We start from the raw sequence: 14565 nt of genomic DNA on the forward strand, positions 1-14565 counted from the left end.
TGGAGGTTTCTTCTGGTTTGTTTGGGGGGCAGCAACTTCTTTGGGCAAATAAAAGCAGAGTAAGAGACTTCCGGGCTGACCTGTCTGCTTGGGACTTCTCTGAACAAACAGCTCTGCTCTTTCCCAGTCGCCCAAATGTCTGAACAGCTTCCAGTTTTTAAAGTGGGTTTTTAGAAGATGGACCCTTGACTGCAGTCCTGTGGTGCCAGAGGGGGAACCTGCCACAGAGAGGGCAGCAGCAGCAGCAGTGGAGCGAGGCAATCTGCTCATGTTCTGGGAGCCTCTTGGTCAAGAAACAAACCCTCAAATCATGACCTGCCCACCCCACAGAGTGGAGACTGCCCCGCTAGAAGCTTGTCTGTTCTGCTTGAGGGGGTGTGTGTGTGTCTCTCCTGCAAAGACCAGAGGGGGTCGGTATAGAGGGGTGGTGCTTCCCTCCCCCCTGGTGCTGCTGCCAACCTTTAGGGCTGGTCTGGAGCTCTCCTAGAATTACAACAGGTATCTAAGCAACAGAGAAAGAAGAATTGGCAGCGCCGTTGGGTGGGTGGTCACATTTCGGGCTTCCAACAGGACTGGAGAAAAATGTGTCAACAAAGGTGCAATATGTGGAAATGTGGAGCTGCTGCTTTTCCGGGCAGGAAGGCCAAGGACATCCCCTGGGAACTAAAAGCCTCTCGGTCCAGGGGCCCTGTTGGACAGCTGCAGTCCTAATGGCCAGCCCTGCCTAATGTGCACGGGGTACATCCTGCCCTTCAAGCGCCAGGCTGCTGGAATCTGGCCCCCTCCCACCTCCGCTGGCCTGTAGGGTGCTGCCCTCGGGGTTGGGGGTGCAGCAGGCTCCAAAGTTTCTGGGTCCTCCGCGGCAGCGGAAACTCCTCCCTCGGGCACCGCCCGCCCGCCCCCCACCCCCCCCCCCCGCCAATGTCAGGCCAGAGGAGACTGCCAGAATATTGGCATCTTATTAGACTGCCCAAGCCCAGCCTCAGTTTCCGGGGGCGGGGGGGGGGGCTTCACACGAGACAAGGAAATTTAAGTGGGGGGACACCTCAGCACCCCTCGTGTGAGTCAAGGCACCGTCAAGGGAGGAGGAAGTGGAGGTCTCTGGCCGACTGCAGAGTGCCCCACCGAGCTTGGCGGGCCTGGCCCTCTGCAAGTAGGGATCCAGGGAGGGCTCCCCTCCACCGGGAAGCCCCCTGACCAGTCGAAGAGGCCAACAGCCGGCTGTCCCCAAAGCCCCGCCAAGGAGGGGGGACAGGGACACGCGCTTGCCTCTCCTGCCCCGGCGGCAGCAGTCAGCGTGGCAGACGAGGGGCTGAGCCCAAGCCAGTGGGACACTCTGCACCTAGTCAGGAACACACTTTCCACAGCAGTAGCATTGCGGGGGGCGGGGGCGACTGTGCGGTCACCGGGAGCCAAGAGGCTGCTGCGGCCCCTTTCTTGCTTCTCAACCGGCTCCTCTCGAGACAGCTTTCTGATCGCCCCCCCCCCCCCTCGCCGATGTTAAGCCATTCTCGCCCCGCCCTAACGATTCAGCCGCCTTTGGACGAGGTCCTTCCGGACCCCCGAGATCCCTGCAGCACCTGGTCTGAAAGGGGGGCGGGGGGGGCGGTCTCCCCTCGAAATGCAACTGCACGAAAAGAGGCGTCGCTGCTTGCAAGGGGCCAGGGGCTCATTGCACAGAAATCTGTCTCGGGATTTACTCCCCAGCCCCCCTCCATTTTTTCTATCACACACCCTTTGGAGGCAGGCTCCTCAGCTGTCAAACGCAAAGCCCTCTGGGAGTTGTAGTCCCCTTGTGGCAGTTGCCAGGCATCCACCCTCGTTTTTAAAGAGCTTGCAAAGGAAGGGGGGATAATAATGGGGGAAAAAGAGGGGTGGCGGATTCTGTAAATCCAAGGGACTACATTCCCCATGGTGCACCGGAGCTCAAAGGAGCTAGTCTGTGATTGGCCCCCCTTCCTGCAGGCTGTTGGAGAATGAATAAAATTGTACAGTATATTCTGATGTGAGAGGTAAAGAAAAAAAAGGAAAAGGAAAAAAAGAAAGAAAGAAAAGAAAGAAAATCCTCAGCCTCCCCAACCAGCCCAGGCAGGCAGAGAGATATTCATACCGTATCAAAATGGCCACAGCTGTGCACAAGCCTATCAAATGGTGAGTGAGTACCCCACATCTAGGGGTGGCAGGCTCCCCGCAGCAAGCATGGGAGCAATGACGGAAAGGGGGGAATTAATGCATTTTCTTCCCTTCTCCTCCCTCCCTCCCTCCCTCCCTCCCCCCAGCATTGTCGATTGCGTGGCTGCAGAGGGGCTCCTCCGGTCTGGTATCTGGTTCTCGCAGGGGGTGGCCAGGTGGGTGGGTTGCAGGGGGGAGAGGCTGGATCTAGTTGTCTTGCAGCCAGCAAGGGTGGGGGTTGCTGCTAGGGGTATCGATGGTACCAGGGTGTGTGTGTGTGTGTCCATCCCCACGCCTGGCACTACGAGATGTGTGCGCTGCTGGGCAAAGGCGACGGCGCTGCCTGGAGAATGGGCGCTCGCTCGTGTGCTTGCATGTTATGTGTGCAGAACTCCGGTGTGTGCACAGAGCCCAGGCACCGTGCACAGGTGCGTCCATGCATGACTTCAAAACCAAACAGGTGCCCCCCAAAGAATGTTTTTGTGTGGGGGGAGGGGGATTGTGCAATTTGTGTTTTTAGGTGTCAAAGGGAATGGAGCATTCGGCAGAATCCCGGGGCAGAAGGGCTGGGGGGGGGGGGGGGTTTCCAATAATGGTCCTCTCTTCTCGCACTTCCAGAAGACTGAGGGGTACCTGGGCAGCAGGCTACGTCAACCTCCGGGGGGGGGGGGCTTCTCCCCTTCCAAATGCTACCAGTTCTCATGTTTCTAAAATCAAACTGGGGGGGGGGGGGGCGGTCAGCACTATATCTGGGACCAGGAGATGGCTTGGCAGACTGAGGCCCCTCTCCACCGCGCTGCTTAGTGGGCAAGGGAAGGCTACCCTCTGCACGTGGTTAGAGGCCCTCTGCACTTGGCCCGTGAGCACTTTGTGCCTGACATGGATTAACGCTTGGGCATCTGTCAGTCCCCGGCCAGGAAATGTGGTCGACGAGCACTTAGCAGTGTGTATTTCCTGACACTGCAGCTTACCTGCCCCCACCCCCCATCGCCCAGCACACACTCTGAATGCTACAAAGAGATTTCAACCTTAGATCAAAAAATTCTCACTTCCTTGGCTAGATTGCTAATTCTTTATGAGGGGAGTCTGCCTTGGCACTTCACATCTCACAACAGTGGTGGAGCTGCCAGATCATTTTGGCTGTGCCCCTTCTTCTTGCTGGTTTCTTCTTGGTCTTCCTGCCATCCCTGCTTTTGCTTGAATTCCAGCCCTAACTAACCCCCCCGGCATCTGTGGGCTCCAGCTGTCTTTTGGCAGCAGGTTGTTGCTTGCTGAGGAAAGAAGTGCTTCTTTTGGTTCGTGCTGAACAGACTGACTGACCCCACATTCCAGCTGCTGTGTCCACTCTCTCTGCCCTGGGCATGTCTAAGCTGCCTTTTCACAAACCTGAGAAATCCCACCAGACTCTCCCGCCTTCTGGTTCTTGTGGGTTTCCCAGCCTGCGTGTGGCTGTGGGATCTGGTAGTTTTTGCTCTGAACGTTTCGCCTGCATCTTTGGCTGGCAGGTCACGGTCAGACACAGTGTGGAGTGATTTTGCTGTAAAGTCTACATTTTGTCCACTCCGCAGGGGTGAGGCCCATTTGCATGTGTCTGGGTGGAGTTCCATTCTAGTTGCATGGCTTCAGCCTCTCTTCACGGGGAAAGGATCCCAACCCGCTCATCACCTTGGTTTCCCTCTTCTGTACTTTTCCTTGCTCTGCAATAACGTTTTTGACACCCAAAATAAACCAGGAGTCTGCGGGGTCTGTAGAGACAACCAGCCATTTAGCTTCCTTGATCTCAGCTCAACACCTGAGTGCGTTTCATGAAGAGGGTCCCGCAGAAGCATCTTTTGGGATAAACGGTGTGAGTTTGTCTGACGGCCGTTCTGTTTTGCTGCTGCAGGCTGAACACAGCGGCCCAACTGGACTCTTTTTGACATATGGCAGCCAGCCAGAACTAGCGACAGTGCTCCACCGGCAAGTGCACCACAGCTCTGCACATGGGCATGAAAATACTGGTTGTTTTATTCTCAGTTGCCTTCCTAACAATCACCAGCATGGAGTCTGCCTTTTCCCAACACTGCCCCATTTTCATCAAGATTTGATGAACATCTGCAAAGTCTCTCTCATCCTCCGTTTCCGCCAGCTCAGACCACAAAAGCAAGTCCCTTGCTTGACACTTCTCAGCACTGATCTTCATTCACCAATTGGGTGGTTTCAGTGGCAAACCTGGCCACGACGCTGCTCACCCGGTTCCAAATGAAACAGTTCATTCCCCAAGATGGATTCTTGTGGGAACCCACAGCCTCCCTAGAGCCCATGCTCCCTCTCTTTCCCTTCTTGGCTCCCAGTTCTGGAGCCAATTTCTCACCACTGCCCAGCGAGCTCAACCACTGCTCCCCCCCCACCCCCAGCTCTGCCCCCTAAGCTGGCTCATGAGTCTCTGGCGAGGGATTGTGTCGAAATCCTTCCAGAAGCCCAAGCCTGTGATCTGGGCTAGATGGGTCTGATCTTAACCTTCCCCAGGCAGAAGCCAGGCTGAGCGTCTGGTTGCGGGTTTTGTTCCTCAGAGGGCTGAAGCTCAGGGGATGCTGAGGGGCTTGGTATTCCAAGGATCTTTTCTACACCCCTTTTAGACAACCCTAACCCTTGCCTATTCCCAGCAAGTGACATAGACTAGTTAGCTATTACAGGTCTGTCTTCCTTCACAGCCTTTGGGTTTTTGCCATTTGCATCCAGAGACTCCTGAACTCTTCTCTTCCCAGAACTGGGAGAAGCATAAGCATTTAAGCATTTTTATTGTCATTGTGCACGCACAATGAAATTTACAAGCCCTATGGGAGAAGCCCTATGGGAGAAGCCCATGCTCCTGCACAGTTCGACATCCCACCCCAAAAGAGATATTATTTTTAGAAGTCCACTACATTGACAGAATGGGTCTTCAGAAAAGTAAACGCATTTAGCATGATGAGCCAACATCGCTGCCTTCAGATGGAAGCACAAGAAAACTCCACAGGCTCCTGAGCAACCAATTCAGCTGGTAGAATCTTCTGTGGCTGGAATTAAGATACGGAGGATAAGCTTTGCAGAGGTTCAGCTGCAAACAGATTGATCGTAGAAATGCCCTGCAGAGCCTTCCTATGCAGTAGTTGGAATATGGGGAGGAAAGGAAGGGAGGGGGGGCAAATGACGTTTGAGCAAGATTTAGAACAGGGGTCCCCAAACTACGGCCCGGGGGCCAAATGTGGCCCCCTGAAGGCATTTATCCGGCCCGCCAGGCATGATGGCGATGGCTCCATTCATGTGCAGTGGGGGCTTGAGGGAGAGGAGGAACCGGCCCCAACGGCTGTTGATTGCAGTTACATGATGGCACCCCCAAATCTCCATGAATTTTCTGACCCAGAGTTGGAAACCTTACATGTGGCAACGCCTGCTCCGCCCTTCCCTCTCAGCTACTCCATGTGTTGCTCTCAGGCTTTCTGTTCCCCTCACTCCCATTGGCATCAGCCAGGCTGGCGAATTGCTCGCTGGCTGCTAGGGAGGAAAGAACCCAGGAAGATACCTGATCCTGGGTTAGATGGAATGCTGCATTGGGAAAGTTCTGCTTTTTTTTTTTTTTACAGGGGAAGGTATTCCACAGCCTCCCCAACAATATTTGGAGCCCACCCTGTACTTGACATACTTTGGTCATTGTTCTAAAAATAGACCATGACAGAAAGGCTGAAAGGTGAAATCAAACATTTGTGCTTAGGAATTTGTTCATAGTTTTTTTTTAGTCCGGCCCTCCAACAGTCTGAGGGACAGTGAACTGGCCCCCTGTTTAAAAAATCTGGGGACCCCCGATTTAGAACCTTGGCTCTCTCCTTCCAGCCTGGGCGAGGACTTCTACCGGGAGGCCATTGAGCACTGCCGCAGCTACAACGCCCGGCTGTGTGCTGAGCGCAGCATGCGCCTGCCCTTCCTGGACTCACAGACAGGAGTGGCCCAGAACAACTGCTACATCTGGATGGAGAAGACCCACCGGGGCCCAGGTGGGACATTGTTGGGTGGGCCGTGAACTGTGCTCAGCCCTGCATGTTGAAGTTTTCCAGGTGAAGGGGAGGCCTTAGAGGGGAGGGATGGGGAGATGGAGACGTTCCTCTTCATAAGGAGAAGAGCCTTGATGGAGTCAAGCCCTGGCAACCATTCCCCCACCCTGGCAAGTGTGGCCTGGGCCCTCCCCCTTCCCAAGTCTGGGAAGGACCTTTTGCTGCTTGGAGGGCTCTGATGTTCCCCAGGGGCCCGGCCTGGGGTGGGATCCTTTCCTGGTTCCCGCCAGGACCAAATGTAGGCAGGCCCACCTGGTGCAGCCTGAGGAGGGCATGGGACGAGGGCATACACAGAACATCTGGAGAGCCTTGTGGACCTCCCTCAGGCCTGGCTCCGGGGCAGATCTACACTTATCCTGCTCGTTGCTGGCGGAAGAAACGTCGGCTGAACATCCTGGAGGATCCGCGGTTGCGGCCCTGTGAGTTCAAGATGGGTAAGAGTGGAGTGGGATGGGGGGTGGGGCGCGTGCCAGTGTGTGCAAAGGGTTAGGGCTGGGACCCCCCTGGGGCAAAGTGAGGTGGAGGCCACGGAAGGCCCAGCTCGAGTCTTCCCCTCTGGGAGCCACAATGCCCAGTGCGGGGGGCGGGGGGGGGGGCGGGAGTTGGCCCCAAGCAGCTGTCTCTGTCTGCATTGCTTCCAGGAGCTACCCCACCCCCCCTGCCAAGAGACGGGGAGGGGGGGGGGATTGGTCCAGAAGCAGCACTCTGCCCAGGCTGGGGCAGGAGACTCTCTCAGCAACGCCTTCCCACCCCATGGGGGTGGGGCTCCTTTTCTCCTACAGCGTCTTTCCCCTTTTGGTAATGGGGGGAGGGCGATGAAGTGAAAGCTGGGGGGAGGGAGGAGGAGGCAATTCCCCGTTTAAGGTGACCTCTCTCCCCCCAGATTGTGACCCCCCCCTGAAAAAGGAGGGGGGTCTGCCTGAGGGGCCAGTCCTGGAGGCCTTGCTTTGTGCAGAGTCTGGGGACAAGAAGCCAGAGCTGAAGGAGGAGGAACTGGCCTTGGACTGCCCGGTAAGAGCCCCCCCTCCCACTCATGTCCTCCTGCCCCTGGCGTGGGTGCCTGCTGGGCTGAGAGGTGGCGGAGACTGCCCTCTGCTGGGGAAGGGGCTAAAGGCTCTTGATGCTGTGTGTGTGTGCGTGGGGGTGGGGGGAGGCTGCTACTGCCTGCTTGAACTGAGTCAACTAAGCGGGGGGGGAACGAAGGTGAGAGCTGAAGGGGCCACCAGGGAAATTCTCCTTCCCAGCTCCTGTGCAACAGGGCACAGCTCTGGCCTCTGGCCTAGCTTCTAGGGCTGTTGTGAGGAGAATGTTTCTCTCTGGGTTGCTGGGGAGGGGGGAGACACCTCCTGCCTCCCCCACCCCCAGAGGTCGCTTTTTCTGCTTTTGCTGCAGAAGGTGCCGGTGGGGGAATTTCTCCATGATTTAGATCCAGAAGACCTGGAGGACGATGCACCTCGTCGGAAGAACAAAGCCAAAAGCAAGGTGAGAGATGGGGGCGCGCGGTGGGGGGTGATTATTTCCTGACACTTCCCCTCCTGCTGCGCAGCCAGAAAATGGACTTCCAGGTAGTGGGACAAAAAACAGGCAAACACAAGAAGTTAGAAGTTAAATTTACACACAAAAGAACGTCAGACAAGAGTTATACATGTACACCAACTACTGGTTCATGAACTGCTGACATATAAATCAGCAGTTCATGAGCCACAAGCTCTTGACCTAGCCTACCTCACAAGGTTGAGGGGATGACATGGAAGAGAGCAGCAGACGGATGTAAACCGGTTTGGCTTCTCGCTGGGGAGAAACGCAGCAGGTATGCATGAAGTACAGTAACAGAGATCAACGGCCAGCCTTTGGGTTGGGTCCTCCCCCCCACACCCAGCCGCGACCCCGACCCCTCGTAACTTTCCGAAGGGCCCCCCAGGGCGGGGGGGTAGGGGGCGCTCCCCGCGGGACTTGCTGGGATGGCAGCCGCTTTTCTCATTAGGCCCCGAAGCAGAATGGAGCTTCCCTTGGCAGAGGCACTCTACCGCTCCATGCTGCCGGAAGTACCGACCGGGTGGGGGCGCTCGTCCGCGTGTTGCTGGTCTGCTCCCGGGGGCGTGTGCGCGCCCGCCCTCCACTCCTGCGGGGCTGGGGGGAGGAGAGCCCCGCCTGGCACCCGGTGGCCGCTATGGGCCCAGACGATGGCCGGGGGGCTGTCTTGGGGCAGCCGCAGCAGCAAACCTGGCCCAGCCCCCCCCCCCGCCCCCCCGAGCACGCGGCAGGGATCCGGGCCGGCTGGTCGGCTGCGTGTCTTGCGGGGGGGTGTGTGTGTGAGTGTGTCCTGACTCCTCCTGACCCGATAACTCCCCCCCCCCCCCCGAAATCCCAGCCGGAGCCCACGTAGATCGCGGCGTCTCTTCGGCCGGCCACGTCGGAGCCATCGGCGGTCGAGGAGGGCGGGCGGGCTTTCCTTGGGATCGGCTGGCGGGGGCGGGGCTCGCCGGCCCAGGCGGCGGCGGCAGCAGGAGGAGTCGGAGTCGGGGGTCTTTCTGGAAGGCCCGGCTGGGGGCCTCCCCTCCCCCCCTCCGCCTAAGTGCCCCCCCCCCTCCGCAGGCCTACGGGATCGGGGGGCTGCGGAAGAGGCAAGAGGCGGCGCTGCTGGAAGACCGGGACAAGCCCTACGTGTGCGACAGTGAGTGGCCGCCGGGCCGGGGAGGGGGCTGCCCCGGGGAAGGGGGTCCCTCGCGCGTGTCCCCCCCACCCGGGCAAGGCCGCTTCCGGGCAGCAGCAGCAGCCGTGGGAAAGGCGGGCGTGGGGGGGGGGGCGTGGGGGCCCGGCGTCTGTCTCCCTCCCCCCCCCCCTCCGCTGCCCTGCCCTGCCCTGCCCTGCCCTCCTCTCCTCTCCTCTCCTCTCCGTGCAGTCTGCGGGAAGCGCTACAAGAACCGGCCTGGCCTGAGCTACCACTACACGCACACGCACCTGGCCGAGGAGGAGGGCGAGGAGGGCGCCGAGCGGCACACCCTCCCCTTCCACCGCAAGAGCAACCACAAACGTGAGTGCCGCTGCCACTCGCCCCAGGCCCCTGGGCGCCTCGCAGGGTTGCTGCAGGCTCTTCGGCGGCGGCGGCGGCGGCGGCGATCTGCAACTGCGCAGCGCCTGCTGGGGGGATGGTTGGGATGGGGGTGTGGGGTGGCCAGAGGGGCTCTTTCCTCTCCGTGTTTACTGAGCAAGGGATCAGTTCGGCTTCCTGTAGTCATTTTAGGCGGGTGGGTGGGTGGCTTGCGCTGCGTGAGCTTCCTCCTCCAGCTAACAAGTTCTCTCTAGCAATGTGGGGATAGTGCTGGCAGGTAAAAAGCTGGGGGGTGGGGGAGGGATGTAGAGAAGACTGTAGCGCCCCCCCCCCCCCACACACACCTTTTCTTGGGAAAGGGGGATGTTGTGGCACCACCATTCTTGGCTCAGGGGCGCTGATGAAGGCCAAGCCTGAATGGGAACCGGGAGGGGTGCGTGTGTGTCTGCACACAGCCTATGAAAGTGTCACGGGCTCACTGCCCACGTTAGGGTCTTGTGGTGACTCCGTCAAGCAAAGGGGCCCCGCCAGTGGGTGTAGGTGTGGGGGAGTCCCGCTCTGTTCCTCCCTAAGGACACACCCACCCTCTATCTAGTCTGTTACCATGGAGACCGGCACATGCTGATGTAGTGGAATGCGCACAAAGAGTCCCTTTGGGGGAAGGGATGCTGAGCGCCACAATGCTGGGCAGATCCTGAGGATCAGGCCGAGGCCCCTCTGGGTCCACATCCTGGTTCATCAAGGCCTGGGATGAGGGCACTGCGCGGCCAGACCTCCCCTGCTACTAGTGCCCTCTCGCCCCAGCTTTCAAAGGGTTACTGCCTCTGAATGGCGGGGGGGGGGGGTGTTCTGGCAGCTGCAGCTACTCCCCCTCCCCTGAAATAAAGAGTGAACAAGTGAAGGAGTCTAATGGTGCTCTTGGGTGCCTCTGGGTGCCAGCATTAGGGGAGGAAGAGGAAGAGGTCTTCTCCACCAGCCCCAGGCATAATTTGCTCCCGCCCCATAACCTGTGTGGGGCTGACCTCCACAAAATGAATCTTCTCTGAAGTGGGAAGCCTGTCCTTACAGGAAGGGTGCCCCGACCTCCACATCCTCCCCGGTTGCCGTCATTTCTCTGGGTCTGCAGCATCCGGCTTGAGACAGGCCACCAGAACTGCCTACTGGATTTCAGTTCTGGCTCTTACATTTTGCAGTTCAGTACCCATCCACACACACGAGTTCCTTATTTCCAGACCTTAGTTCAGGCTGGAAAAGTGGCCTGTTCCCTTCAGGCTGAAAACGACCTGGTGGGAACTATACTTCCCATGAGACCTTGGGGCTTGCAAGGTCTCCTGGAAAGTGTAGTTCCCACCAGGCCGTTTTCAGCCTGAAGGGAGCAGGCCGCTTCTCCAACCTGCACTGTTTCAATAAAGTGTGGGGGGCAGGGGGGAGTGGGGTGCTGTGGGGGGGATTTTCCGCCCCCCCCGGGTATGCGCCCCGTGCAACGCACACACACCCCCGCCAGTGGTGGCATTCAAATAATTTAACAACTAGTTGTTTACAAGCACCATTTTAACAACCGGTTCTGCTGAAGTGGTGCGAACTGGCTGAATCCCACCACTGCCCCCCCCCCCCGCCCCCTGGTAGCTCTGCCTCTGGGAGAGGGCAGTGGGTGGGCAGTGAATCCCTGCACTGAAGAGAAGTCCAGCTTTACTGTGACCCTCCAGAGATGGCCCCCCTGCCCGTGGAGGCGTCCATCCATGCTGCCCCTTCCCTCCGTGCCCTTCTGGCTGCTACCTTTGCCTCCCTGGCTGGTGGAATGTGAAAGCCGTGTCTTCACGAAGTGGTTTTTCTGAACTGGGCTGTCCTTTAGGGGAGGGAGGGGCACTGGTCCAGTTGTCAGTGGAGTGGCAATAATGGGTTTCAGTAGTCAAGGCAGTTCTGGGGTGGAATTGGTTGTCCCGGCGGACTGTCCACATGGGGGCTCAACCAGAGGCCGAGTGAATGTTTGTCAGGAGTCTTGCAGGAGGCCACCTGCAGGAGTCGTTCAGGGGGTTGGGCGACTGAAGGACCTTCATGCCCCTTCCAACTTTTTGATACTACTGTTTTCAGTATTACTTGCCCCTTCGGCTGGCCTAGGAGAGATTTTATTTTGCAACATTAGTTTAATTTCTTTCTCTTACTTTCCCCAGAGTTTTACAAAGAGTTGAACTGGGTCCCAGAGAACCATCGCAAGCACACAGGCAAGTGCCACAGGAGCTGCAGGGAAGGAGAGGAGGAGGAGGATTTTTCACTCTCCTGTTCTAGAGCGGGTTTCCTCAGGACTGTAGGAGCTGGTGAGGGGAACAGAGAGCTGCAAATTGAGCAGATGAAGCCTCATCTTAAGGGCAGCCACTCAGCCTGGCAGTGCTTTGACCCAAATGGAGGGAGTTACAGAGAATGGAGAGGGGCAAAATGTTGTAGGGGCATTTGAATGTCCTTTCCCCACAGCTAGGAGGCTGAGAAACTCAGCAAGTTTTCGTGCGTGAGGTTGCTTCCATGGAGGACATAGGAAAGGCAGACAGTCATGTGCCAAACTGTCTCAGTGGCCTTGTGCATGTGGCAGAGTAGAGATGGGGTTCATGTTATTTCCTGCAAGGAAAGAGGAAAGCCACAAGTGGTGTTTGTCATGTGTGAAAGGCGCCCCGTAGCCAACTGAAATGTTTCAGCTGCTCCAAAAGCCCGCTCGTGACAGCTCAGCATCAAAACTTGCCAGGGGATAGGGGGAGAGAGTGGGAACTTGTGGGCGGGGTGGGGGGAGAGGGCGGGTCTGGGCTCCTCCCAGAGGGGAGGGATATGTCAGGTGCGCAGGGCGTCTGCGTAACCCACCCTTGATTTTGGCCTCTCCTTGCTGTTTTGCAGCTAAGAAAGCTCCGGACGGCACAGTCATTCCAAACGGTTATTGTGATTTCTGTCTAGGCGGCTCCAAGAAGACCGGCTGCCCCGAGGATCTCATCTCCTGTGCAGATTGTGGGCGCTCAGGTGAGAAGTGAGGCAGCCTGGAAGAGGGGCTGTTCCCAAGCAGCATCCTGGGAGGGAGGGAGGGAGGGAGGGAGGGAGGGGTGTGGCCAGCGGGTGTTCCTGGGAGGGTCTTTGCCTGAAGCGCCGGCAGCCTGACATGAGAGTCAGCTCTAGGATGTGGGGCATGTCCACAGAATCAGTGCCCTAGCAGCAAAGACAAGAGTGTCTCTAAGCACATGCGAAGTGCCACCTTTCCCTCAGCAAAAGTGACTTTGGTCACAGGGACTCGGGGACAGAGGGAGCAGGCCCACACCTGGTGCTCCCTGCTCAATTCTGTCTTCCAGGGCACCCATCCTGTTTGCAGTTCACCGTGAACATGACAGCTGCTGTGCGCACGTATCGGTGGCAGTGCATTGAATGCAAGAGCTGTAGCCTCTGTGGCACTTCTGAGAACGATGTACGTGGCTCTGGCCTTGTGTGTGTGTGTGTGTGTGTGTGTGTAGGTCCTCTCTGCTGGCCCCCAAGGTGAGGGACTTTTCAGTGTTGTGGGATTTTAAGTGATAGGGCAAGTTTAAATGAAAACTGCATGAGCCCTCCCATGGCTGAGCCCCCTGAAGGTGAGGAAGACTCCAGAGAGAACATAGGAAAGAGCCTGCTGGATCAGACCAGAGTCCATCTAGTCCAGCTCTCTGCTATTCGCAGTAGCCCACCAAATGCCTTTGGGAGCTCCCATGCAGGATGTGAAAGCAAGGGCCTTCTGCGGCTGCGGCTGCTCCAGAGCACCTGGTCTGTTAAGGCATTTGCAATCTCAGATCAAGATTGGGAGCCATAGATCGACTTCTCCTCTATCAATCTGTCCAAGCCCCTTTTAAAGCTGGGTTAGCTGCCATCAACTGGGTTAGCTGCCATCAACTCCTCCTGTGGCAGCATATTCCAAACAAGATGTGCTGAGAGCCAGCCCCCCCTTCTCTACTTCCATGGGACCTGCTGAATCAGAGCCCGGGAGTGGAGTTGCCAGCATTCTTCTGTCCCGCGCTGTCATCAGAAGGGGGGGAGGTGCCCCCCCCCGGGTCTCCCCTGCATGTCCCTGGCCTCCTCGGAACCAAGCTGCCCCAGGGCCCCATCCCACCGGCCACTGACTTCTCTCCCTCCTTGCAGGATCAGCTGCTGTTCTGTGACGACTGTGACCGGGGCTACCACATGTACTGCCTGAGCCCTCCCATGGCTGAGCCCCCTGAAGGTGAGCAAGACCCCAGAGAGGTAGGGGAGGCAGAAGGGCACCCCACCTGGAGGGTGAGCGAGTGGGTCTGACACTGCCCCCCATTTCTCTCCCCCCTCCTGCAGGAAGCTGGAGTTGCCACCTGTGTTTGCGGCAGTTGAAAGAGAAGGCCTCTGCATACATCACCCTGACCTAGACTGGTCCCCAGCCCCCTCTTCCCCCCACTCGTATTCCTCCGCCCTGGGTTTGGCACTTGGCTCTCTCTGCCTGGGCCGTGAGGGGGGGTGGGGGGTGGCTTCAGTGGAGCTGTTGTGCTTTTCTCAAAAGGGGGGCAGGGCGCTGTCTGTGCCCTCCAAGCCACCCCCCCATCACCACAGGAGCCAGACCTGACTCAAAGCCATAAGGTGGGGGAGGGGGCTTAGGGGAGCTGGAAGAGGGCAGCAGGGCCTGTCCGGCCCCCTCCTCTGCTTTTTTTCTAGTTGCATGTGGAATTTCAGTGTCCCCTCCCCCCCACCCTTCCTGGCGTTCCGCTCCGCTCCTGTGAGGCAAAGGGCCACGCTCCATTCTGCCTTGCCACCTCTTCTTCCAGTCTACCCTCTCTGAAGGGTTGGGGGTCCATTCCTTTTCAGGTGCTGCAGCATGGGGCTGGGGAGGGAGGGGGACCAGCAGGGGTACACCTGAGGCCCTGGCAGGCCTGGAGCACAGCCTTGCGTTGGGTAGGTCCTCTCTGCTGGCCCCCAAGGTGAGGGACTTTTCAGTGTTGCGGGGTTTTAAGTGATAGGGCAAGTTTAAATGAAAACACAAAAAGGTGGGCCAGGGGTGGGAGAAGCTGGGAAAAGGCCGCTGGAGAGGAGGTGTCACTGCAAGTCAGCCAGCGCATTCCCCCCCCCCCCCCGCCCAGCTCCACCTTGTGTACATGGTGTTGTTCTGTTGCCTGCATCTTTAATGTGCTTGGATTGTTCTGTGCATTAAATGTGGTCTGAATTATTTCTTCTACTTTGCTGTTCTTTGATTCTAGCTTTCTGGGGGTGGGTGGTGGGTGGGTACCAGGCCCCTCTGCAATTGGCGAAGGA

The 14565-nt window shown here is 57.9% G+C and overlaps 1 protein-coding gene across 6 annotated transcripts; it reads left to right on the forward strand.

Moving 5' to 3' along the window:
- Positions 1-1858: 1858 nt before the first annotated feature.
- On the forward strand, positions 1859-14479 carry DPF1 (double PHD fingers 1). 6 transcript variants are annotated; one of them, XM_048493939.1, is made up of 13 exons: positions 1870-2151; positions 2280-2348; positions 6025-6185; positions 6569-6676; positions 7126-7253; positions 7635-7724; positions 8838-8916; positions 9145-9276; positions 11466-11516; positions 12232-12294; positions 12618-12730; positions 13432-13513; positions 13618-14479. In XM_048493939.1, exons 1-13 carry the CDS (start codon positions 2120-2122, stop codon positions 13686-13688), a joined length of 1179 nt encoding a protein of 392 aa, XP_048349896.1. In that variant the 5' UTR covers positions 1870-2119; the 3' UTR covers positions 13689-14479. The 6 variants fall into 6 exon arrangements, 5 of the variants coding, with proteins under 5 accessions (XP_048349896.1, XP_048349894.1, XP_048349895.1 ...); XM_048493937.1 differs by having other exon boundaries at positions 1876-2151; positions 12175-12294; XM_048493938.1 differs by having other exon boundaries at positions 1877-2151; positions 6569-6661; positions 12175-12294.
- Positions 14480-14565: the final 86 nt, after the last annotated feature.

Source organism: Sphaerodactylus townsendi, linkage group LG04 (genome assembly GCF_021028975.2).
Source record: "Sphaerodactylus townsendi isolate TG3544 linkage group LG04, MPM_Stown_v2.3, whole genome shotgun sequence".
NCBI classification, from domain to species: domain Eukaryota; kingdom Metazoa; phylum Chordata; class Lepidosauria; order Squamata; family Sphaerodactylidae; genus Sphaerodactylus; species Sphaerodactylus townsendi.

Bases quoted from the DNA above. Each gene is read 5' to 3' on its own strand.
- DPF1 (XM_048493937.1), top strand. From the start codon at position 2,120: ATGGCCACAGCTGTGCACAAGCCTATCAAATG. The intron at 2,152-2,279 runs GTGAGTGAGTAC...CCCTCCCCCCAG, and splicing joins GTGCACAAGCCTATCAAATG to CATTGTCGATTGCGTGGCTG. The intron at 6,677-7,125 runs GTAAGAGTGGAG...CTCTCCCCCCAG, and splicing joins GCCCTGTGAGTTCAAGATGG to ATTGTGACCCCCCCCTGAAA.